Consider the following 25000-nt stretch of genomic DNA (forward strand, 5'->3'; position numbering starts at 1 on the left):
ATTGTTCACCTGTTCACCTATTGTTCGCCAATATGATAATTAATTACTATGTCCTATAGGCTAATTTAATGTAGGCCTATCAGGAAAATGAATACAACTTAAGTGATACAGTTGGTCTGGCCGAGGATTGTGATTTGAATGGGTTGTAGTGTGTTGAACATAATATTGCCTTAATTCATATTTCATAATGGGTGCTTTTTATAAAATGAATAAATAAATCCGAAATCATAGTATGTGGTGCGCAATGTGCGTTGGGTATCGGGAGGCATAGACATCTTATATCAGATGTCTATGTCGGGAGGTAGCGTGTTCTTCTTCTTTTGGCGTTATTGGCGGATTGCAAACCGATATGGTGCATTACCGCCACCAACTTTCTGTTGTCGTCTCCGGAGATCGCTGTTTGACAAACTTTGCGGGACCTTTACTCCAGGGTGAAAGGATGCGTAGAACTGCGCACTCTTTTCCGCAAGGAATTTTTCTATAAATCACGACGTTGGCGGTGAAAGTTGCGTACACACATTTCATCCCTGTTTCCGTTACCTTTATAAATGAGGCCCCAGGTGAACAATAGGCTTGATCGCTGGGCGGAGCTAAGGCTGCGTGATGTTCGTTGTGCGGTTAAAGGTCATCGTCAGCGTCAGCTGTAGCGTCAGGACCCTCCGAAGTAAGACCGGGGAAAACAAAGACTAAGGGACTAAGGGAGTCTCTCTGCGGGAGTCCCTCGAGGAAGACCAGCAAGTGCTTCTCCTGCCAACCATCGTAGCCGTGTGCCGTACCTCGATCATCGTCAGGACGTCCACCCGGAGAAGACGCCGCCCTAGACCCTCTGCTCGGCGCAGCAGAGGAAATGAGGAAATCTCATTTCATTTACGTTCAGCTTACTCAAGGAAATGGAAGCAATGGCATTTCCTAAACCTCATTCAATACCTTTATTGATGTACAATGAAAACCGTTTAACTCAATCCAATTCAACTCAAAACTACAATTAAACTAAATCCAACACCATTCAATAAAGAGAATATGTAATCTTCCCTCATAAAACTCAACAGGCACTAGGACCAGGGGGGCGACAAGTACTGTTGCATGACTGCTGCACCATCAATAAGGTACAGGAGTTTTTCAGATATAGCTGATATTAAAATACACTCATGCAAGCCAACAACAAGAACTTTTGAACACTGATTATTGAGATCTAAGCGTCTTCTGCAGGTGCTTCACAGATCCATTGGCGGGGAAGGTGACAGGGCAGATCATTCCAGTAGGACTTATCTCCGATATGGCCACAGTCTTCATTCCCGGAGTTATCAGGTTGATTTTTCCCCCAAATGCTTACAGAGAAACAGATTGGGAAACATGTGTTTTGTGTAATGAAACAATTCAGATATTTCAATAAATCTAAAATAATTTACATATTGAGCATTGATCACATTAGTCTCTCTCTCTCTCTCTCTGTCTCTCTCTCTCTCTCTCTCTCTCTCTCTCTCTCTCTCTCTCTCTCTCTCTCTCTCTCTCTCTCTCTCTCTCTCTCTCTCTCTCTCTCTCTCTCTCTCTCTCTCTCTCTCTCTCTCTCTCACCTTAGAACCAGTGGTGCTCCATTAACCCATTTCCAGGTCCCTTCCTGCTCCAAGTCAGTCAGACCAATCCAAGAATGTCCTCTGATATACTCTGAGAGGAACGTCTGTTGGAACACATTAACCAAAACAAATGATTACTAATTAGTAATTATATTTTCTGTATTGATTTTTGCCTTAAGTCCTAATTTATCTTGTGGTTAGCGTGTACGACAAAATCCACTGAGACCCATCAGTGCTCAAGGGGTTCAGAGTGGCGCAGCTTTAGCAGGATAAATGTAAGAATCTAAGAATCATTTTGATCATTGGAGGTACAAAAACATTTCAAAGGGCAGCCTGACAAGAATAATGTTGAGATACACTGAAATAAATAAAGATGGTCAATGGCTTTACTATAGGCCTACCTGTTCCTGGGAGCTCTCTATAACCACCAGATCACCTCCTTTCGCCATGCAATCCTTCCTGCTGTTATCCCAGGACTTCCTTTGGGCCGAGTGATGATAGCAGGCATTCTCAAACTTCCTCCATCCCTCTGGGCACGTTTGGCCTGCGAGGTGATAGGGGCCGTCCCCAATGCCGAGCAGTACAAGCAGTACAGCTGTTACATAAGCCCTACACGAGCCACATCTGCTACACTAGCCCTTTAAGAGGCACCCATACATGGGGCAGAACCCGCTCTATCTATAGGTGCCCTATTCATACATTCTCCAATCTTAAAAATGTGAAATAATAAATATATAGGCCTAGGGGTCTATAGAGGGTCATGAGATCACATGAGGACACATGAGGTCACAGATGCTGGAATATGCCTGACAGTATCCGTTATCCAGAACGTCTTATCTGTGGTGAGTCAAACTGTCGAAAACTGTGTGGTTGAACGTAAACGTTGCGCAAAATGTTGCAATTTCCAATTATCATGATGGGGAAAGCCACCGCAGAACTACACAGAAAGACACAGCAGAGCAAGGCTTTAACAAATGTAAGAAATACTCATGATCGTTTTGGAAAAGGTTTGTCTAAGTCCTAGACAAACCTTTTCAAGGTTGACCAACACATGAAGCCAGCGTAGCCACAGTTACATGTGAACACTCACTCCTTCTGATGTTCTCCTTCAGACGTTCATCAAACCTCTGCTTCAGGGAGAAGAGGCTTGAATTCAGCTGGCTTCTCTCCTCCTCCAGGGTAGAGAGTTCCTTTTGTCGCTCCGTCAATTCGGACTGGGTCACAGAGAGATCCTTTACTGTGACGGAATCTAAAATGATGAGGAGACATTCATATCTCTATGGAAACAGAAACTAGCCCACCACATCACCACTACAAGCTGTGTCTCAGCTAATTTTTTTTTCAGGACACACACACAAACTGAAAGATCAAAGGTCTTCGAATAGGTATATCAAAAACACTCGTCTGAGTAGTTTGGGATTTTAAACATGGTTTAAAGATGTCCTCAATGATTCAGATCTTGGTGTTTTTACATGAGAACCAAACTCACGTTGTACACCAAGGAGCACGAGTCTAGCTAGAAGAGCAGCACACAGAAGCCCCAGACAAACTACCGCAGGTACCCAGATCCTCCTCCCCGTTCCCTTGGCTCTGGGTCCCAGGAGCCCTGGGGCCAGAGAGAGAGAGAGGAAGACGCCACACCCTTCTGCTTATGTTTCATACAAATAAACACATTAAATATCAGAGGAAACATGTCATTCCATCTGTTAATCAGTGGCGGCTGCTGGCCTACATCATATACAGTAAATTGTCAATTTATGTATATATATATAAACTATGCTCTCTGTTCCTTTTCAAGGAAATGCTCTATCATACCAACTAGCTGTCTTTTCCACTGACTTGACCAGTGTCAATGGCCAGCAGAGCTAGGCTGCTTAAACAGCCTTGGCCCATTGTGTTACGGGTGTAGGACTTGAGCCGCTTTAAACAGGAGAAGCTCCTTTCTACACCTGCAGATGTTGTGGAAGTTTTCATCTTTATGATGTGGACTAGTTTTACCTGGCTGGTTTGGTGAAGCTGCTGATGGTTCCAGCGCGTCAATGTTGATGTTGATTTCCGCCATTGTCCTGACTATCTTAAATGGGCCCCTGGTTCAGCTGGAGACAGAGAGCGGTCTGGGATGTGGTATGAAGGCGCTGTCGGTGAGGTCACTGTATCTTCTTTCTAAGTTTGTTTAAGAGGAAGTAGTTTGGGGGTGGGGGTTTTTTTCCCACACAAACTTCTGCATTCTCTCTGTTTATCCATTTCTAAAAAAAGAATGAAAACTCTTGCTGGTGTTGTTACGTCCCCCTGGTAACTCTTACCATGACGGTCAGGGAAGGTGTCCTTCCGCTGTGTGGTGGGGGAGGTGCTGCTTCTTGGCTCTTCCCTTTCTGCAGCAGGTGCACCTGAATTGGCCTATAAAGGGAGGAAGACATCCAGCCCGTCAGTCTCTCGCTGCCTGGCTGACAGCAGCTGCTGCTGCCAACCCTTTTCTTCTTATTAGTTATGAGACTTACTATTTTACTATTATGAGAGCATAGTTTATATATTTATATATATAAACTATGCTCTCTGTTACTATGCTATCGAGAGAGTTATTCTGTATTTTAAAATCAAAATGCAGAATATGATTTGATGTTAGCTTTATAATAATGAAACATAATGCTTTACTAAGAATGGACTATTTATTTATCTATTTCTGATTGGTCCGTCATACGCGCTTTTACTGGCTTGATATTAGCTGCTATGGTTAAGGTTAGGTTTAGGGCTTAGGTTTAGGGGTTAGGGTTAGGGTTAGATGGTTAGGGTTAGGGTTAGTAGGGTTAGGGTTAGGGCGGGTTAGTTAGGGCGGGTCTTGGCGTGGCCATAGTAGGAAAAAAAATATTGCCTCCTGGGAGGGATGCTTCACTGGACTCCACTTCCTTTACTTTCTACTGCTGCTGGGCTATTGCAACAAACAAATACTGCATTTTGATTTTAAAATGCAGAATAATTCTCTTGATAATTCTCCAAATCCAATTGGATTATGATAATTTAAACACAATTTATGGATAAATATAACACAACAGCTACATACACGACTTGAACAACACACATATCAGTAGGCCTACTCTTCATCGTGGTTAGAGTGCCCGATCAATTTCGTATGATATTTCTCAAGGCAAAAACTATAGAAATGAACCCTGAAAGTATGCGGATATGCGGTCAACGGATGTTATTGATACTAACAAGGTTATTGAAACTGAACTCTGATGATACAAAAAAAATCACTTGAAACTTCCTATTTTACGATACCCTGAGCGTTTAAATGTACGCCTATAACCCTAATATTGTTTTAATAATGGCACAGACAAACATCAGAACTCGTTATCATAAGGGGAAATACACGAACCACGCACAACTACGTTAAAGGAGTGATATGATAAAGAGATATGGAGATAAATAGCAGCTACCCACATCTCTGCGAGACACGCGGGTCTGTTGACAAAGTACCCCCTCTGTCGGAATTATACGGCATCCCCGTAGCCTATATCTATATTATTTAAAATCCTAGGAAGTATTGAAGAGCACACGAAATTCATGTGCATATACTACTGCTATATTGTGCAATTAATTGACAGGCTATCCAGATTAACCGTCGCGGTACATACTCAAACGATCTCAGTTTTTCATTGACAGCGTTAGGGGGTGCACCATTCCTGGAGGTACTGCAATACCAGGTCGATGCGTGGAGTGGACGGAGCAAGCCCCTTTTCCATCTCCCAGTTCCAAAAATCAATTTAATATATGGTCCCCGGGTAGGGGACGTATCAGATATTAAACTGATAAGAACAGATACTACACTTGATCTTAGCCAAAAGGCCGAGAAGCGATACCCAATAACCGTCAGTGCTACGGACCACTTCTCCGGGTATGTCACTCTCACAGACGGTTTACATATTTTGGAACAGAACAAACAAACAATTTTACACCGCTAAATGTTAAAAACATAGCCTGTAACGTTACTTATATTTAGTCCAAAAATAACTATTTTGTTTAGAACATTGATTCAATCCATTGCATACGTGGCAGTAACCGATGACGTAGGCTGACATGCGCCAACCAGAATGCTTGAGAAGTAGAATGCGTTTGTTGTGATGAATTAACATTATTTACTCCTGACTGACGTCAATTCCAACTAAGGACACATTTTTACGAGTCAATCGGGTTAGTTTGGTAAAGATTCGATGAACCTAACCATAACCTTTATCAATGCAAGATAAAGAATGCACACGTTTGGAAGCGACCACTCCTACTCCATCTAGTGGACAGTTTAGGTCATCACCAACTTCAACAAACCCGAGATGTGTGTGAACCCTATATGCTTTTGTGTGAACTGCAAACCCTGGCGAAAACAAAATCAATACGTTTCTACAGGTTGTCTTAATACTACTTAATAATACTTAATAATACTACTTATTTATTATCCATCTCAAAAAATGGCAAATAATACTGTCTCGCCCGACACGTTGAACGTTCACAATATTTACACTCATGTCAATATAACGGATATTACTGATACAAAGAAGGTTATTGAAACTGAACTCTGGCGTTAATGACCCAGACATGATACAAAAAATAATCACTTTATCTACTACGTTACCCTGAGTGTTTAAATGTATAACCCTAATATTGTTTTAATAATGGAACCTTAGGACAAACATCGCTATAGAATGACGTTCAAAACTAGTTATAAGGGGCAATAAGGGGCAATATCCCCCCCCCCCCCCCCATTAACAATTTATACTACTTGATAGGGCCATCCCTCGCATCACATCATAAGTGATTTATTATTTTTATACATTATTTACACCTGACCATTTACACCTGCAATGCAGGTAACTTCAGACGGTCTACAAGAGCCTACAAAACATCAGTCTATTTGTAATGGTAGCCTGCACAGTAATAACGAGACCAAAACCAGATAAATCAACGACATAACAGCACCACAGTGATTCATGATGATGGCCAATACTATTACTTTATACAATAACTACAGCTAACCACTCTGATCATGTTCCCTACCTCCAGGGTCCACTAAGGAACAAGGAACGGTCATCAATGACAAGGAGGGAATGAAATAAATCATTACTCCATGTCCGCTTCGCGCTCAGAAGGGAACATCAATACTCTTCATCGTGGTTAGAGTAACCGATCACTTTCGTACGATATTTCGCAAGTCAAAAACTATAGAAATGATCCCTGAAAGTATGATCTTAGTATTAGAACGGGCGCGGACGAGAACCCATTCATGGGAAAGTCGTTCTCACTGGTGGTTGTGAGGTTGAACTTTCACAATATTGACACTCATGTCAACATAAGGATATTACTGATACACACAAGGTTATTGAAACAACTCTGGCGTTACTGACCCAGACATGATACAAAGAAACACCATTTGAAACGTCATCCTTTCACTTGCCCTGAATGTTTAAATATATAACCCTAATATTGTTTTAATAATGGAATATGAGGACAAACATCGCTATAGAATGACGTTCAAAATTAGTAAACTAAGGGGGAAAATACAGGAACCCCGCACGACTACGTTAAAGGAGCGATATGATAAAGAGATATCGAGATAATAGTACCCACATCTCTTTGCGAGACACGGGGGTGCGTTCACAAAAGTACCCCCCTGTCGGCATCCAGCTCCCCCGCTGCTTTAACTCAACTCACATCCGACATCCCCGTATATTTATTTTGTGATTTAAAAATAATAATAATAAAAAGATATATATATCCTATCAAGTATCAAAGAGCACACGAAATTCGTATGCCTAGGCTACTGCTATATTGTGCCGTTATTGTACAGGCATTCCAAATTGTGTGTAAGTTCTTCACACGGTCTACAATATAATAACCAGCACAGAGTGAAGAAACGATTTACTACTTCATGAAGATACCACCCGCTGATAACCAACTTCAGGAGACATAATGATGATAATGAGGTTATTATTTTAGACAATTTCTAGATCTAACCACTCTGATCATGTTTCCTACCTCCAGGCTCCACTAGGGAACAAGGAAAGGATATTAATGACAAGGAGCGAATGAATTAAGTCGATCGCTTCCACACTGATATACGATGGATCTCAGTTTACTATTGACAGCATTATGGCGGGTGGTGACAGTGTGAGGAGTACGGAGGAGGGAGGGGGAGGACTTCAAGGGGAGAGAAACATTTTAGGAAGCTCCCATTCGAACGCTATCTAGTGGATATTATAAGCATTTCCAACTTCAACCAAAACTAAGTACATTTTGCCATCCGCCGAGGGCGAACCATTCCAGGCATCCATAACCTCGCAGACAAGTAACAAAACAACGAAAATAAACGTGAGATTTACGTCTTATTCGGAAAATCCATAGCCTACTGCCTTCAACTACAAAATGCAGAATAACACTCGACATTGACATATTCTAAGTCCAAGTGTATAATAGTTTAACTTTGTGGATAAATATAACACCACAGCGATTAGACTACTTGAACGACACAGCAAACGCTTCGAGGTAGACAACTCGACGGATCTCACTTTGTCATTGACAGCGTTAGGGGGTGCACCGTTCCTGGAGGTACTGCAATACCAGGTCGATGCGTGGAGTGGACGGAGCAAGCCCCTTTTCCATCTCCCAGTTCCAAAAATCAATTTAATATATGGTCCCCGGGTAGGGGACGTATCAGATATTAAACTGATAAGAACAGATACTACACTTGATCTTAGCCAAAAGGCCGAGAAGCGATACCCAATAACCGTCAGTGCTACGGACCACTTCTCCGGGTATGTCACTCTCACAGACGGTTTACAAATGCTGTAACATAAAAAACCTAATACAATATACAGCGCTCATCGTCAACCACATACAGCCTGTTACACTACTTATATTTAGCCCAAAAATAACCATTTTATTGAGCTTTATGATTCAATCCAAGACCTACTTGGCAGCAACTGATGACGTAGGCTGACATGCGCCAACCAGAATGCTTGAGAAGTAGAATGCGTTTGTTGTGATGAATTAACATTATTTACTCCTGACTGACGTCAATTCCAACTAAGGACACATTTGTACGATTGAATTGGGTTACTTTGGTAAAGGTTTGATGAACCAAAATAACCCCTTTATCGACGCAAGATAAATGCACACGTTAGGAAGCGACCACTCCTACTCCATCTAGTGGACAGTTTAGGTAATCACCAACTTCAACTAAACAGCTGTGTGTGTGTGTGTGTGTGTGTGTGTGTGTGTGTGTGTGTGTGTGTGTGTGTGTGTGTGTGTGTGTGTGTGTGTGTGTGTGTGTGTGTGTGTGTGTGTGTGTGTGTGTGTGTGTGTGTGTGTGTGTGTGTGTGTGTGTGTGTGTGTGTGTGACACCCTGGCGAAGAAGACATCTCAAGATATGGCAATAAATACCGTTTCGTCTGACAAATTGTTTCCGAGTCAAAGAGAAAGATTTCAACAAAAAGGCTCTTGTGAGGAAATAGATTCGGACGATCCTTATGTGTGAAAACGTGTTGAATAAACGGACCTGCAATTTATTTGGCTACGGCGCAAGTGACGCTAGACCGTGAGCTCTTCGTTGTATCGCATGTTTACGTTGGAAGAATAGACGATGTGACGGCAAGATGTGATTTATTTTTTAATTCCCCCATGCAGGCAGACAGAGTTTAGACTCCTTAACACCCTCACCTACTTTGCATGTTGAAGACGGCCGCTTGTCCAGTGTTGAGCAGTTGGATGGACGGAGAGGTCAGGTCCGTTTCTAACCATAAAGAACGGATTAGTTCCCCCAAGCCACCAACCAAATAAGATCTACTTACATGAGAAATCTCATGTCAAATCTCCAAAGGCGAACGGTAGGTGGGTTGTCGAGAGAAGGAGAGGTAGGAAGACATCCATGGTGAGCAACAGAGAGGAGTGGTTGGCTTTCTTAAAAACTTAAGACCGAATCTAATTCAAAGCCGCATATCCGGCTTTACCTAGATGGTCAGAAATGGCCCTGCTCCCAGGTGCGCTCAAGTTAGTATGCTTTAGGATGTTACTTTAACAATAGTAGCCAAAGTAAGATGGATTTGTATTGGCCAGTTGTGTTTGGTATAAATAGCCTTCCCCAAGAAGTTAACCATGCATTAATTGGTTTGTAGTGGCTTTGAGGAAGACCATGGGCGTCAGTTTGATTTGACATGTGCTGGGGACAGACTCATTCGAAAGTGCATTTCCAGAAGTGCTGGGTACAATGAGGATGTACTCTTTTTTCTCTCTTTAGTGCAGGTAATGAAAGGTTCTGAAAGACTGCATACCCATGTAGCTTACTAATGAATAAAATGTATACAAAAACTGATGTCTGACACGTTTTATGAAGAAAGCGTTTCCAAAAAGCATTGGACAGGCTATGACCCACTATGTTGTGGTCCGTGTACCCGATGTTGACAACGTGACATGACTAAGCTCACAACACGCATCCATCCAATCTACATCAGGCATTCTGACCAAAACTCATGCACTCACCACAGTTATTCCACTAATTACTCCACTATCGTCATCTCCACTATACCAACACTGTACGAACGCAAACCGTGGATAAGTCAGGCTACTTGGTGGCTATGGCTAACATCAATTGCAAGAGTTGAAACAGCCGACCACTTGAGTGCAAAAAAAACACAAAACACCTCACCACAGCACCAGCAAATCTTAAGCAATAAATATCGCGTCTTACCTTTATTTATGTGGCAGTGGTCTGCAGATGCATCCCGTGGTGTAGCCTGCCACATCCATTTAGTTCAACAGGTGATCGCTCTGTATGTCCATGGTACTACCGACCTGCTCTGGTGCTTTTTACCTTCATGTATTCAGGCTAAAATGACTTGATTGTCTGATGCCTCATTGCATCCCAGCCAAAGAGTATCGGTATTAATACCTCATTCATTGTCCAAGCCAGGCTGGCAGCTCATACAAAAATAAGTAAGGGATAATGTATAGAACGCCGGTCATTATCGGGAAAATAAGCCCCGACAGGGCGAACCTTCGCGTCGGTGGCTTGTTTCGCTTGCTTCCCTTGACAGCGGTCATTATGTGCAGCAGGTCAATTATCAAAAAATAATTCACCGCCGGAAGTCGGGAAGGCCCATGCAAGTGAACGGAGTGTTCCACAGCACTGAGAAGAGCCGTGTAATAAGCAGGATAATGTATAGTGTGAATGACCAGCATTCTATACATCCTTCTAGGCTAAGTTTATACCTAGGCCTAAAACGAACCAAGGTGGTAGGCCTACATATAATTGTAACAAAGGAGCCTAGACTACTAAGATATTGCAACCGATAATAAAACCACAAACAAACAAAGACGCACAATTCAAGAAATATGTAAAATATATGGATTTATTGTAGTAGGCCTAGGTTACAAGCAAAACCAAAGACAAGATAAGACAGTATGTTCATTTCAAATTGCTAAAGTGTAAAGAATAGGAATGAAAAGAGAATATAATGAGTAGGAAATTTGAATGATGGAAAAGAAAAGGCATTTGGTTTGAGTGGCTCATCTAAAAATATAAAACAGCCAGAGGCTTGCTATACGTATAGCAAGCCTCTGATTTTAGCACTTTTGGTACCAAAAGTGCTAAAATCAGACTATGTGACAACAGAATAGATTCAAACATGTCAAATGAATATAGCGCACGTATTTATTGAGTCAAAAACATACAAATTACATGTGTCTTTTTTTGTGCTGTTATCCACGATACAACTCCCATGGAACAACATACATGGATATTAATAAGTATAGGCCTATACGTAAGAAGGCATATCTCAAATTGAAAGAAATATAAACAATTATTTTTATTGTTTCTCCTGGAGTGAGGCATATAGTGGGTCAACTTTTCAAAAAACTAGCAAAATTACAGAAAGGCGACTGAACTTACACACACACACACACACACCCACACATCGTGTGCCGTTGGAAACATTTTGTTAACCATAAAACAGTTTTATCCATCACTCTTTAACAGATCTCATGCACCAGTATTGTATTTGCATAGTTCTGACATTATGGCAATATATTATCAAGTCAGAGATTTAAAAAATACATAATTCTGCTTGGTATTGAAAGAATCAGTACTTATTACAATACACGAGCTAACTCCATCACCGTTTCTACATCAGACACCTTCTCCACCCCCTCCCACCCCCCACCCAGTTACCCAAGCCCCGTGGCTGGGACACCGGACCTCCACGTGGAGTGCATCGCTCTGTCCACGGCAAACGCCTCCCCACCCAGTGAACCTGAGCCCTGTGGCATGGAGAGAACCTCCATCTGGGGAACAACACCTGGCTCCCAAACGCCTCTTCCTCTGCTCCTCCTGGGCCTCTACAAGGAGGCCAGGGCCAGGAGGCACAGGCTGCAGGAGAGACATCCATCAGACGGAGGAATGCTCTGGTACTGCTCTCCTTCCCTCTTGCTCCTCTCCTTCCTCCGTCTTCCACTCTGGCCCTCCGCCCCAGGCGCCATTTGTTAATGTTACTTTCTGGAGGTATCCAAAAGGGGCCAGGACCATTCAATTCAAACAAATCACCTTCTTTTACTCACACAAGATTGAGTCGACCAGAGGACTTAAGCCTCCTTGTACATGTTTGGGCTTCTGTGGCAACGGCCCTGCGTGTGTTTGTGTGTATGCATTGGGGTTTCTGAGCTCATGCCTAAGACATACTGTAAGAAGCCATAAAGAATAAACATCACTCTATGCTTGTTATCTATCTATGCGCGCAAGACAAAATAGTGTAAGAATATCCCAACGTTTCACATCGTAGCTTGAGATGTTCACATTGTTGTTTAGTGAAGAAGACAAGGTATTCACACGTAACACGCACAACAAGGTTGTATTAAGGAAAATGTTAACACAGCAGAAGTTCTGCAACGATTAGTTGACTTCAACAAAATAGTTCCTAAAATGAGAAGGTATCATAATGGTCAATACAAATGGATGCAACATATGTTTTAGTACGGAAATTCAAGACTGTTAACGCTTGTGTTGGATAGTGTCAAAATAGTAAATATTGATTAATAATGATGACTATTACCTGTAAACAAACACACAAAGAAGTAAAGAAAACCTTGAATGAAAACATATATTTCCCTTCTACCTGTCATTGAGCACCCAAGCAGTGTTTTGTGTATTTGCAGCATAGAAAAACATGTCTTGCTATTGTTATTATTGTATTAAGAATATATTCAATACAATATAATACAATAAGATTATCATATAAATGTCTCGTCGCTGAGCAGAACACCAATGAGAATTGAACCCGCCCATTTTCCCATGGGTCACACGTGTACTTTCCTATGAAAACAAAGAGCTAGTTGATATGACTCCAGATTAAACATATGTGTGGACGTGGACAGTGGACGTGTTAATGTGTTTACAGGAAGTTAAGGACATTGGACGTTCTTGTTCTTGTCTAAGTCCACAAAAGAATCTGGGTCTGCTCTCTTGACAACATGCCATTGAAACGTCCCATTCCTTCTTCAACACAACCTGGCAACCCACCGCCTCCACCTGGCAACCCACCGCCTCCACCTGGCAACCCACCGCCTCCACCAGCTGCGGGCACTGCGGGTTTTTTCCTTTATTTCTCGCCAACGAACAAAGAGTCCATTTCTTCGCCTGATAGTGTGTTCCAGAGGCAGACCCACAGAGGAGGAGGAGGAGGAGGAGGAGGAGGAGGAGGAGGAGGATGGTTTGCCGCTCACCCTGGAGATACGGGGGTCCTGAATGGGTTGCGTTCTGTGAGAGTGAGTTATTGTGAATGTGACACAACAAGGCCATAAGCTTGGAGACCACCACACAGGGGGTCTAGGGAACAACCGGCATTGGGTTGGATTCATGCTTGAAACTCGTGTACCAGTGAGGTTATTGTCACACAGGTTCAGAAAGAAAAATAAAAATAAAGACAGTGTTATTACTCTCTAGACTACTGTTGTCTAGGGGCACATCAGAAATAAGGTGGGATGAGAAGTAATACAACATAAAAAGAGTTGCCAAACAAACAGCGACAATTCAGAAAGACAACTTCTAATTAAAACGATTCAAAACAAGCACAAACTTTAAAGGTGACATATTACACCACCAGGTGTGAGTGTGATTAGCCGTCACAAGCCGTTTTGAAAATCTGCCTGTTATGACATCACAAGTGGGCGTGTCCACCTAGATGTGTGCTGGATAGATCAGTCCACCAGCCTACCCAGTGGACCGTAGCAAACGTTGCTCATCTATCCGTCACACATCTAGGTGGACACGCCCCCCTGTGATGTCAGAAGAGGCCGATTTTCAAAACGGCTCGTAGTGGCTAATCACGCTCACACCTGGTGGTGTAACGTGTCACCTTTGAGATCCACGAATCAAACTAATTACCGATTAAGATGCCTGCTCCACAGCAACGGCTGCCACGGAAACAGCATTATGTGAAGCCACCTCATCCACGACGTCAGCCGTGACGTCAGCCGTGACCTCAGCCGTGACCTCAGCAGTGACCTCAGCCGTGACCTCAGCCGTGACCTCAGCCGTGACCTCAGCGGCCCCATTGACCAGCACTTCCGGCTGCTCCTGCTCGCCCTCGTCTTCGTCCTCCTCGTCCTCCTGCTCCGGGAGCGCCAAGCTGGCGGCGCGGTCGACACTCGGGTCGGCCCCCTCCACGCTCTGGCTGTCTCCGTTGACCACCAGCTCTGCGTCGGCGCTCTGCAGAGCGCCCGCCGCCGCCGCCCCCGCCCCCGAACCCGCCAGGCCCTCGCCCAGGTCGTGCACCTCGGCCAGGGGGGCGTCTCCGTCCATGCTGCCCAGGGCGGGGATCTCCACGTGGGCCACCTCCCCGCCGTCCTGCACCGAGATCCCGGAGTCGCGCACCTTCTTCACGTTGAAGGTCATGGGGGACACCTTGAAGGAGGAGCTCCGTGAGGTGGGGCTCTTGGGGTGGTTGGGGGTGAAGCTCTTCTTGATCTTCTCGCGGCGCTCCGGGGGCACGATCTTGGTGCCGATCTGGGTCATCTTCTTCTCGATGCTGTGGCGGGAGAAGGCCTTCTTCAGGCTGTCCACCTTCTTCAGGCTGGAGCGCTTCAGCTTGTCCGCCCGGGAGCGCTCCAGGGTGGTGGAGCTGCCCTGGGCCACGGAGGCCTCATACTCCGGGAAGACGTCCTCCTCACCGGCCGGGGCCTCGTCTTCCGATGTCAGGCTTATGGTCTGGAGACCCTCGTCGGTGCCGAAGTTGGCGTCGGCAGAGCCCGCGATAGAGGGGGCTGGCAGGACCGACTCGGCATCAAACTGGCTGGGCGGCGGTGACTTGAGGGAGTCGTTGACGACCACGCTGGTGGGGATCTCGCTGTCTTCCTGCGTAAAACAATGAAGACGAGCAAGGAGTGAGTTTGGAATGTAGGTTTACCTCACTCTCCAGCCTTTAACCAGCTCTGTGATTACAGCGTTAAGTTCTTAAAATAATCTAGCAAACAAATGATAATGGTTGAAAGTGGATTGGTTAACAGTAGAATCAATGCTTTGTGGTATGATAATGAGGAGTCATAAATGATCACGGTATATGCAGTTGATGGTACAAGCACAACCCGACCAAACAGAGGCGCCGCTACAAGGCCTGCTGTTTCCAAAGATACCAAGATGAGGCCATAAACGCTCACTCCTCTGAACCACTCACACGCTCATCACCCCACGCTGGTCATCCATTATAGATGGAGGCCGGTTGATGTTCCACAGGTGTCAAGAGAAAACCAGTCTCTGCACGCTCAACCCCGTTTACTTTTTGAGATATCTGAGGAATTCCACTTGCTTCTTTGCAGGACTGTACCACCCACACTCCTCCTCTAACTCCTTTACTTCCCAGTGCGGTCATTCAATCATCTATGGACATGTTTAGGGCCTATAGAGTAAGAGGGAGTTTGAGATAGAGTATGTTAGGGAATTAGGTAAATATTGAAGATATTTGTCTTCCTTCCTATGTTTAATTCTCTCCCTTCTCTTTACCGACAGTATCTGTGCACAAATAAACATTCATGTATCAGAGGCTAGGATATGTGTAGCAAGCATATATCATGTATTTAAGTACATTGGCTTTGACACATGAGACACTTCCGGATACCTAATTGTGTGGTTACTTTTGCAAATTCTTGTCATATCTGTCAGATAAGAATCTTTAGCATCCTAGTGCAAACGCTGTCCAGGGAATGCATGGCAGCTGAGAAAGAAAGAACGCTTGTTGCAAACAGATTCTTAAAGCTTTATTCCATCACTTGTCAATTGTGCACAGTAAGGACTGGCTCAACCAGACTGGCGGGAACGACTAACCCCCAAGGACGCTGACAGACAAATTGTGTCCTAGTGAATGCTTGTTTCTAACAGGGCTGAACGATTAATCGAATTCAAACCGACATCGCGAATGAACTACAACATGATTTGCAAATCGCAAAGGCTGCGATAAAAAAATAAATCAAATAAAATATTATAAATATTTTTAGGATTTGTTTTTGGGGTGATTTGTTACTGACTGGAGATCAGCAAGATTCATGTTTATTTTTATTTTTCAATTCAATAGTTAAATAAAGATGTTATAATATCAATTCCTGCATCAATTCATCTCAACACATAGGCCTGGCCTAAAGGAAAGAGCACTTTATATGTTGACTGCTTCCAATGTTGTGGTGGTCATACTATAGAATGATTGATTGATTGTTAAGTGAATAATACAGAACATACAGAACTTAAAAAAGAAAAATCGCAATTGCAATATTGGTCGAAATTATCGCAATTTGATATTTCCCCAAATCATTCAGCCCTAGTTTCTAACATGTCAGTCTGCTCTGCCATGATGTGAACCCTCCACTTTATTGTTGGCGAAAAACCTTCCAGTGAACCCAAAGTTAGGACGGCCATAATTAACACACAATAGGTGAAGATTGCAGACATGGAGCAAAGCTATGTAGATGCCTATATATTTTACCATCTTCTTCTAGACTAATTGATAACCAGGGCTTTTATCCAAAACGATTGAGTAGTTATTCAAAGCTGTGTAATTTGTTGCCATTTAATATTAAATCTGTCTGTGTTCTAACAGGTCGATTTGCACGGCATGATAAATGCCCATTGGAGTGAAATTTAGGCACAGCCTTAGGATTGCCATCAAAGTATAGTATCAAAGTTTGGCCTAACAGCTGAAATAATGGTTGATACACTGTATTTAATATTTTTCCTTAACCAAACATGAATCTAAGGGGACATTACTTAGGCGTATTTTTGTGTTTCCGAAGGTTACATTATACAAGTACAAGCTATAACACTGCCTACAGTGCACTAGGGCCGCTGTTGTGGCCTGGCAATGCACTGGGTGTGATTGAAGCTCTACGAGCAGCTGTCAATCTAAAGGACGGTAGGCAGAACCTCAGGGCAAACTTCTAGTTTCAACAAGAACCTTGGTGTGGAGTTGTATTGAGCCTTCTCTTCCCATCCTCCTCAAGCTAGGCGTGGACCAGGTGCACTCACCCCGGGGACTCTCAGCTTACTGCTTATCCTCTGAGATTGTTAACATTGAATTACGATTGAGGTTCACCAACATTGCAAAGTTTTGCATACTGCAATACCTACGTTGGCCCTATGAGAACCATCTACGTGCGTATGCATGTGCATCCCTAAGGGTGTATGTGCGTGCTGTGTGTGCTGTCTTTTAGTGGGGAACTACTGGTAATCAACACTACTGGAGCCTTTCTGAGCGCACAGTGGACTGGAGTAGATCATGACATTAGCACCCCTATGTACTGAATCAAGAAACGTTGCAATACATTTTGAATGGAATGGTGAGCCCAAGAGTCTAAATGGAATGGTTCATCCCTAGTCAACAACACAGGTGATTGGTTGCATGCTGTTGTATGATGGGATAGCTAGAGATAGCTAGAGAGAAATATAATAAGAGATAGATGGAGAGAGGGATGGAGATAGTGGGAGATAGTTAGAGAGTATGTAGAGCCCTGATAAGTTGAGATTTATTTCCTGAAATGCTCTTATTCCATGCCAGACATTTTCACGCCAGAGTTACGGTCCACATAACTCTACATAACACTGTTGTGTTATGTAATCATTTCCACACATACAAAGCATAGATAAAATGAAGCTATTTGTTATGTGTCAGATTGAGTGAGCTGCGATTTCGGCTCGCATGGAATGGAATGTATACCTGATACTGCCATGTGGGTGGGTGAGTGAGTATGAGTAAGAAGGTTTAACAGAGAAGGAGAGAAACTGGTCTAAGGTGAACTATTGCCAAATGCATGCAAGTATAATAAAGAATATATGCATGGTATCCATGTTTAACATTTTTTAAGATGACACACACACACACACACACGGTGTGACATATATCAAATTTTTTCAAGTGCTGCCAGAAAGGAAAGCGACAAACAGGAAAGGACGCTCACAGAGCGCCCTTCCTCCATTCCTTTATTCCACTTCGTCATACCTTCAAACTGTCTGCAACCTGCAATCTACCCTCTCTCCTCCTCCCCCTCTCCCCTCCTCCCTCTCCTCCTCCCCCTCCTCCTCCCTCTCCCCTCCTCCCCCTCTCCTCCTCCCTCCTCCCCCTCCCCTCTCTCCCCCTCCCCCTCCTCCCCCTCCCCTCCTCCCCCTCTCCTCCTCCCCTCCTGTCATCACACGCCCCATCTCTTATCCACAGAGACGGGTTCTTCTTGTTGTTTTGAGTCATGAGGTCAATCTCAACCTGCTTGTATACAGTAACACAAACTACCCCACTGTATACAGTATACAGTAACACAAACTACCCCATTGTATACAGTAACACAAACTACCCCACTGTATACAGTATACAGTAACACAAACGACCCCACCGTATACAGTAACACAAACTACCCCACAGTATACAGTAACACAAACTACCCCACTCCAACACCCCTTTCAGCACAGCAACGCACAATCCATCCATGACCAGGAGGCAGGAAGGAAGGAAGGGGACAGAGATTCCACTTCCTGTGTTCTGAATGATAGAGACGCGCCGCGGGAATCGGCCCCAGATAAAGTCCAGCTGAACTAGCGTAGCGCCGCAACGAGCCGACGACCGGTAGTGTTAGGAGTGCTGTGGTGGGCCGGTACATCTGCGCTCCGCTGCTAACCAACCGTGCTCTGTATTGCCACAGGTGTGTTGCCACAGGTGTTTTGCCACAGGTGTAAACCTGTCACTCAGCAGTTGAATCGAGCGTAAATCAATGTTCCAATGTTCCCATCGTGGGATAAGGGGAGATTAGTAGTTTATCGCTGTCAACACCAAAACACATAAAGTTCTCACAAAAGGAGGAATGCTGTGGGTGAGAAGCCGTGCCAAGGAAAATAAATGACAAACACAAATTCAACTCGACTCATCTTCTCACAAGTCCCAGCAACGTGCTCCCGAAACAAGAGATCGTCACGTTCAACGGAGACTTGTGGACACCAACGGCCAGGAAGACCTGCTCTCTGTCAGCCTCACGTTGACACCCCACACGGTGGGTCCTGATCTGAACAGAGCTGAACAGCTCCCGTCTGCGAGCTATTTGTCAGAGAAATGCCAGGAGCACTTGGATACACTTCATCACATTTGAAGATAAGGACGTTTACAAGGTGATGCAATGCTGCTTATCTCCTTCAGCACTTTTGTGTGAGTCTCTCAAGGCTTCGTGCTGCAGACCGCTGAGTCTCAGTATTAGAGTTATTTTCTAGGGTGCTTCCAAACTGTTGCAATTACTGTCGTTTAGGAACAGAGGGAGGGCAACGGAAAAGAAACAGCAAGCAGTCACGTTATCTTCTTACATTTAGGGTGTACCGAGCACAAGCTGTCCAACGGAATGTGTATATACGTTCTCTGCTCCCTCCATATCTCTTAACATCGTATAAAAGGATACAGTAAGGGACGTGAAGTCAGGCCTACAGGGTGAAGGAGGACAGCTCGAGGCTGGACGAGTGATGACTCAAAGGCAGCCCAAGCTTTCCCCTGTGTGCTCTGCCAGAGTCACAGTTATCGGCAGTAGTTTGTAGTTTGTCTGCATGTGTCAAATCTCGACCGGTCTGCGAGTGAGACGGCGAGCAGGAGAGTGAGACAGAGAGACGGAGAGAGAACACACGCAAGAACACACTGTACACACACACCCTTCTTGACCTCCCCATTCTTCACCTGGCTCCGGCATTCCTCCCTACCTCACAGCGCAGTGTAGTGTACGCTGCAATATGCAATACCATTTCTACAAATCATCATTTTTAAAATGGGGCCCAACTGTCACTTGGCCAGAGGAACCTGTGATTAGGACAGACGGCCTGCGGAGACCACGGGGACGGGTGCCAGGACTCGTCTAACCTGATTGTGATGACACGCGGAGGAGCCAGAACCTATAATGTGGACGGGATTATCGTGGTAACGCGTCAAACAAACCACCCCCGCTGCCCGGTCGGCTGCGTGGGGGTTTTCAACAAACACAGACTTGATATTCTTCTAGTTTTCTTTTTGCTTGGATGCGTCTGTGAGTTGATAAGCTGTTGAAAGTGGAGAGCACGCCACCCTCAGGACAAATGTCCTGCTTTGTTTTTTACATGCAGTCTCATTTTGTACTCGTTCTTCGTTGTTCCTGTTCCACCCCTTTTCTTCCTGTGTCTAAGAAGAATAGGATCATTACCCAAGGAAAGAAGGTAGAGAGTGGTATAGAGAGAGAGAGAGAGAGAGAGAGAGAGAGAGAGAGAGAGAGAGAGAGAGAGAGAGAGAGAGAGAGAGAGAGAGAGAGAGAGAGAGAGAGAGAGAGAGAGAAAGAAAGAAAGAAAGAAAGAAAGAAAGAAAGAAAGAAAGAAAGAAAGAAAGAAAGAAAGAGAGAGAGAGAGAGAGAGAGAGAGAGAGAGAGAGAGAGAGAGAGAGAGAGAGAGAGAAAGAAAGAAAGAAAGAAAGAAAGAAAGAAAGAAAGAAAGAAAGAAAGAAAGAAAGAGAGAGAGAGAGAGAGAGAGAGAGAGAGAGAGAGAGAGAGCCGGAGAGAGAGAGAGAGAGAGAGCCGGGCATTAGTTCCTGATTGGCATACGGCCAATGACCTGCGCCGACTCGTTTGAAAAATGAATAAGTCACAGAATGCAAATCTGGACACAATGCGACCTAACGCCTACCTCCTACCTCCTACCTCCTGGTCTTAAACAGTGAGAGCAGCTCGCTCACCCAACGCCCGCCACAAGGCAGGAGGTACAGAGCGCAACCTGGAGGGGCGAGGCAGCGAGACGCCTTCTGAGAAGGCTCTGTGCATTATTGATCAGCTTTCATGGGGCTGCCCTTATGCATAAAGGATGAGCCTGAACTGCTCTTTAATTGAATACCTGGTGTAAAAGATGATGTGCTCGGATCATGCACTACGCTGCAGTTCAGCTGTAAACCACACGATTCAAAAGGCTTTGGTCGAATCAATGTGAGCTGAATGCTGCGTGGATATTGGCTACTTGGTTTCCCTACAAAGTGTAATAAAAAGGTAACCATTACAAGACCTGAGGCAGACCTGGTCGCTGCTTCATCCTCCAGCGTCTGGAGACGCAGACTTTGGTCCCGCGGGTGCTGACACCTCACATCAGGGCCGGACCTTCGCTCAAGAGTCTGGTGATTCATATGGACTGGTAGAGCAACGCAAACAGCGACACACAAAGACTGGAGGGAGAGCCAGCTACCACCCAAAGCTTCTGTCAATATCAAACTGAACTGAAGGAAACGTCAGCTCGTACAGATAGCAGAGGCTCAAAACGCTAAGCTAAGCTATGAAAGGTGACTTTTAGAATGCTGTTTTTTAACTCCATTTTATCAATATCATTAATTGGATTTCGGAATGACACGAGGGGGAATGTCGTTGAACTAAGTGTGTGGTTTGAGAATCAGAGAGAGTGTCCTCTGAATGAAACGTGTTTTACTAGAGAGGGAAGGGACGTCGTTTTTTTCTTATCAACATGTTGTGAAGACACCATTCTTCATCTGTTTGGGACGGAGAAGGCCCAGTCTGCAGCCTAGTGATTAACCACTAAACCCCCCAAAAAACGAAATAGTACTAAAATAATCCACCCTTTTCTGCGCGCTGACATTACACAAGATGACAGATTAAGCCACCATTCTCATCTGAATGTTGAAATTTGAATTGTTGTTTAGTTCCATTGTGAGAAAGGAGGAGATTCAGATCTACACACCCACACCCCCACACACACACACACTGACACACACACACACACACACACACACACACACACACACACTGACACACACACACACACACACGCACACACAGGCACTGATTTGAGGGCACAGGAAATTATACTCTGAATGTGCGAATAGCATTCATATGAAATGCCATTGTAGTGTGTAAAGATTGTGACGCACTACGATGAATGTCGCCATTTAAACCAACAACCGTTTCCATGGTTAATCTGAAAATAATGACAGATATTCTCACGCACCTCTTACATAAGAAACCATGTTTACCGTGACCTTTCACCTGGCACAATACCTGCCACGAACATGTCAAGTTATAATAAGAACATAATAATCATCTCATTTGATTGTGTGTGTTTGTATCAGTGTGTGCTTATGAATGCATACGTGTTCTGTGTGTGTGGGTGTGTGTATGAATGAGTGTGTGTGCGTGTGTTTGTATGGAGCTGTGTGTGTTAGTGTATGAGCTCTGTGTGTGTTTGTGTGTGTGTGTGCGTGTGTGTGTGTGTGTGTGTGTTTGTGTTGGATTCCCTGTGTGCGCCGATGCACAAACACAAACAAACAAGGGCCTGAATTGCCTCCGTTGTGGGACAGGACATATTTCCTCCTCCCGCTCGTTAAAGCTCGTTAAGGAGAGGGAGCAGCGGAGCAGACACAGGCCTGTCATATTCCTCCAACACCGCAGCACGTACCACCACCACCGCCGCTGCTCAGAGCACACAGCTCTGCAGAGTTCTAGAAGCTGATGATCTGAGGGCCAGTAGCTGTGAAGTGAAGGGCCCTCGCTTTCAGCTTATTGTGGAAAATACGTTTGGAGATGTTCCAAGAACAAACTGAGCGGATGGAGGAGAAAACCAACAACTGCACTCGTACCGCATTTCACATATTTTTCGTAACTTCTCTGCAGGTGACGCCGATGTGAACGTTGAGTGTGAATGGTCAGAAATTCATGACGATTTATTTTGTTTTCCTTCCACAATCGGAATTCTGATATTCAGTGATAATTAAAGCTTAGTGATCAAACCAAAACCACACAGAGTAAAAAACAAGTTTGTCTGCAAAGAACTTCTCAGATCTCGTCCGGTCGAAAGGTACAATTCTACTTCTATTGAAGTGTGACGGTGGCTGGTGCTCTGAGCTCTCCGCTGCGGCACTATGTCTGCATTATCACACTGCAGCGTGAGGCCGTCCGCATTTCAGGTGGTTTTGTTTTAGGAATTTAGCACGGCAGAAAAAAAACCACCCTGGCCAGACAGCGGTTAAGAGGTTGAGCTAAAACAGTCTATGTTCATTTAGCGTCAGAAGCAACGGAACGGACTGGAGGACGTAAACACTAACAAATAGTTCAGTGAGATGAAACGAGCTGTTCATGTGAGAGGAGGAGGAGTGACGAGGTGGAGCAACAGATGGAGGCTCCACTACATGTCCTTCCCTTCCCGAGGCCAGCAACCATTCTTTTATCAACTTTGTAACCTCATACACCTGACACCACACACACACACCTGATCTGACACACACACACACACACACACACACACTCACCTGCCCCGACCCGACACACACACACACACACACACACACACACACAGGCATGCCACAGATCACTGCCTTGGACCACAGTCTTTACTTGTACTCATCTCGGTCTTGACTTACCAGGTAGGTGCGCATGAACGCCTCCCCCCCTCCCCCCCCCCCCCCCCCCCCACACAGGCAGATGAGTAGCACCCAACAAAGGCTCCACTCACTCCACGCCTGAGAAGATTTCAGAAAAACAGATCCTTGCAAAATAACCGACAGAGGAGTTAATAACTCGGTCCACCATACAAGGATATGATGACACTCCTATATAGACATCACATTCAACAAGGTGCAGTCGCCCCGAGGATATAGACCTATACTACAGACACATCTATTCAACTGCTTTGGCTTTGCTTGAATAGAACCAAGTGCACTCAGGGAGAGAGATATGTAGGGGGAAATCACAACGTTGCAATTTTGATTGGATACAGTAAAAATATATTTTAAAAGGGCTTCTTTTTAACCACCAGGTGTGGTTTGGATTGACTCGTACAGAAATTGTTATTTCCTTTTACAAGTTCTGGCATTGGTCCTTGCTGGTAGCTGTCAGACCGTCAAGCCGACGGACAAACCAATGGGAGCGCCTTTGTTCTAGGAGGCGGGCTTTAGTTGTTGATGCAAGAGAGAGGGCTCATTTAGATGTTTTTATTTGTATAGAATGGCCTGGGGAACCTTATCTTTTAACCACATACACAAAAGACCTGTTGAAACAACATTATAAGCCGCCACAGATAAAATACACACAGGCGTATTGAACTGATCAGATAGGCTATTGTTGCAGCTGTTTGTCTCACGAGACAACAGAGCCGTATCAAGGTACAGCCTTCATCACGGTCTGGACCGGAGGACGGTGGACGCAGACCGCTTGGTACAAACTATTTCAACGGGGGTTTTGCAGGCATTTCTTTTAGTATTTTTGGTACGTGGATTTTAAAGTAAATTGCTGTAAACAGTTTCCAACAACTAATTGTTTGGGAAGTACAGAGACCGAGTTTCATCCTCGGTCCTCGGTCGTATCTCTGCAGCCATGGAACACGTTTTCAGATCAATGGATGATACAACAGCAATTAAACAGGAACATAATTAGGAACATAATTAAACACGCCACACATAAAAGATGTGTGCCCTGTTTGCTCCAGTTCTTCCGACTTCCGAAAGCTCTATTAATAAGCTTGCTTAGTCGTGACATTAAGGTAATCTGATGGGATGAAGGTGTTGTCTGTCGCGGCTTCAAATGAAATGCTCAAGGCGACAGGCCAGCCTCTCCTGAGAACGAGACTGAAGTGAGCTCAGAAGAGCGACGGGTAGAACCAGGCCAGATCAACACCGCCCCGGGTGGCAGTAAAGGTGCCCATTTAAAGGAACCGTTTTGGACTACACGTTCACATGCCAAACGCAAGGCAGCCTACAAGGCATAAGCATGGCGCCGCTCCTCGTTGTTCCGTGGTTGAGTTCCCTGGGTAGAAGTCCAAACCTGGACACCAAGGCGCTTCCTTTTTGATCCACTATCTGCTTATTGCTCATTAAAACCAGGCGATAAAAGCATTGACTGTGCGGGCTGTAATGCACTGTGACCAAACAACAGTCACT

At 44.6% G+C, this 25000-nt stretch overlaps 2 protein-coding genes, 3 non-coding genes and 1 pseudogene across 7 annotated transcripts in view; all 6 read right to left on the reverse strand.

Moving 5' to 3' along the window:
• Positions 1–1143: 1143 nt before the first annotated feature.
• On the reverse strand, positions 1144–3971 carry LOC311358929 (perlucin-like protein). 2 transcript variants are annotated; one of them, XM_084479028.1, is made up of 7 exons: positions 3878–3971; positions 3573–3737; positions 3064–3180; positions 2665–2823; positions 1976–2118; positions 1575–1678; positions 1144–1328 (listed from the first exon to the last, which is right to left on the reverse strand). In XM_084479028.1, the coding sequence occupies exons 2-7, from the start codon at positions 3634–3636 to the stop codon at positions 1193–1195; spliced, it is 723 nt and encodes a 240-aa protein (XP_084335154.1). In that variant the 5' UTR covers positions 3637–3737; positions 3878–3971; the 3' UTR covers positions 1144–1192. The 2 variants fall into 2 exon arrangements, with proteins under 2 accessions (XP_084335154.1, XP_084335155.1); XM_084479029.1 differs by lacking the exons at positions 3064–3180; positions 3878–3971 and having other exon boundaries at positions 3573–3647.
• Positions 3972–4641: 670 nt separating this feature from the next.
• On the reverse strand, positions 4642–4754 carry LOC311358941 (small nucleolar RNA U3; annotated as a pseudogene). The gene has a single exon.
• A 484-nt stretch (positions 4755–5238) lies between these two features.
• On the reverse strand, positions 5239–5429 carry LOC311358935 (U2 spliceosomal RNA). The gene has a single exon (XR_014638132.1). It is a non-coding gene; the product is annotated as a U2 spliceosomal RNA (small nuclear RNA).
• Positions 5430–6597: 1168 nt separating this feature from the next.
• On the reverse strand, positions 6598–6813 carry LOC311358938 (small nucleolar RNA U3). Its single transcript, XR_014638135.1, has one exon. It is a non-coding gene; the product is annotated as a small nucleolar RNA U3 (small nucleolar RNA).
• A 1333-nt stretch (positions 6814–8146) lies between these two features.
• On the reverse strand, positions 8147–8337 carry LOC311358951 (U2 spliceosomal RNA). Its single transcript, XR_014638144.1, has one exon. It is a non-coding gene; the product is annotated as a U2 spliceosomal RNA (small nuclear RNA).
• Positions 8338–13995: 5658 nt separating this feature from the next.
• Positions 13996–25000, reverse strand: part of cavin2a (caveolae associated protein 2a) — a gene marked incomplete at its 3' end in the record, with an annotated part of 13594 nt that continues 2589 nt past the window's right edge. Inside the window, exon 2 of the mRNA XM_084478855.1 lies at positions 13996–14961. Within this exon, the coding sequence (XP_084334981.1) occupies positions 13996–14961 (966 nt within the window). The remainder of the gene's footprint in view (positions 14962–25000) is intronic.

Source organism: Micromesistius poutassou, assembly GCF_964030765.1.
Source record: "Micromesistius poutassou genome assembly, chromosome: 14".
NCBI lineage: Eukaryota > Metazoa > Chordata > Actinopteri > Gadiformes > Gadidae > Micromesistius > Micromesistius poutassou.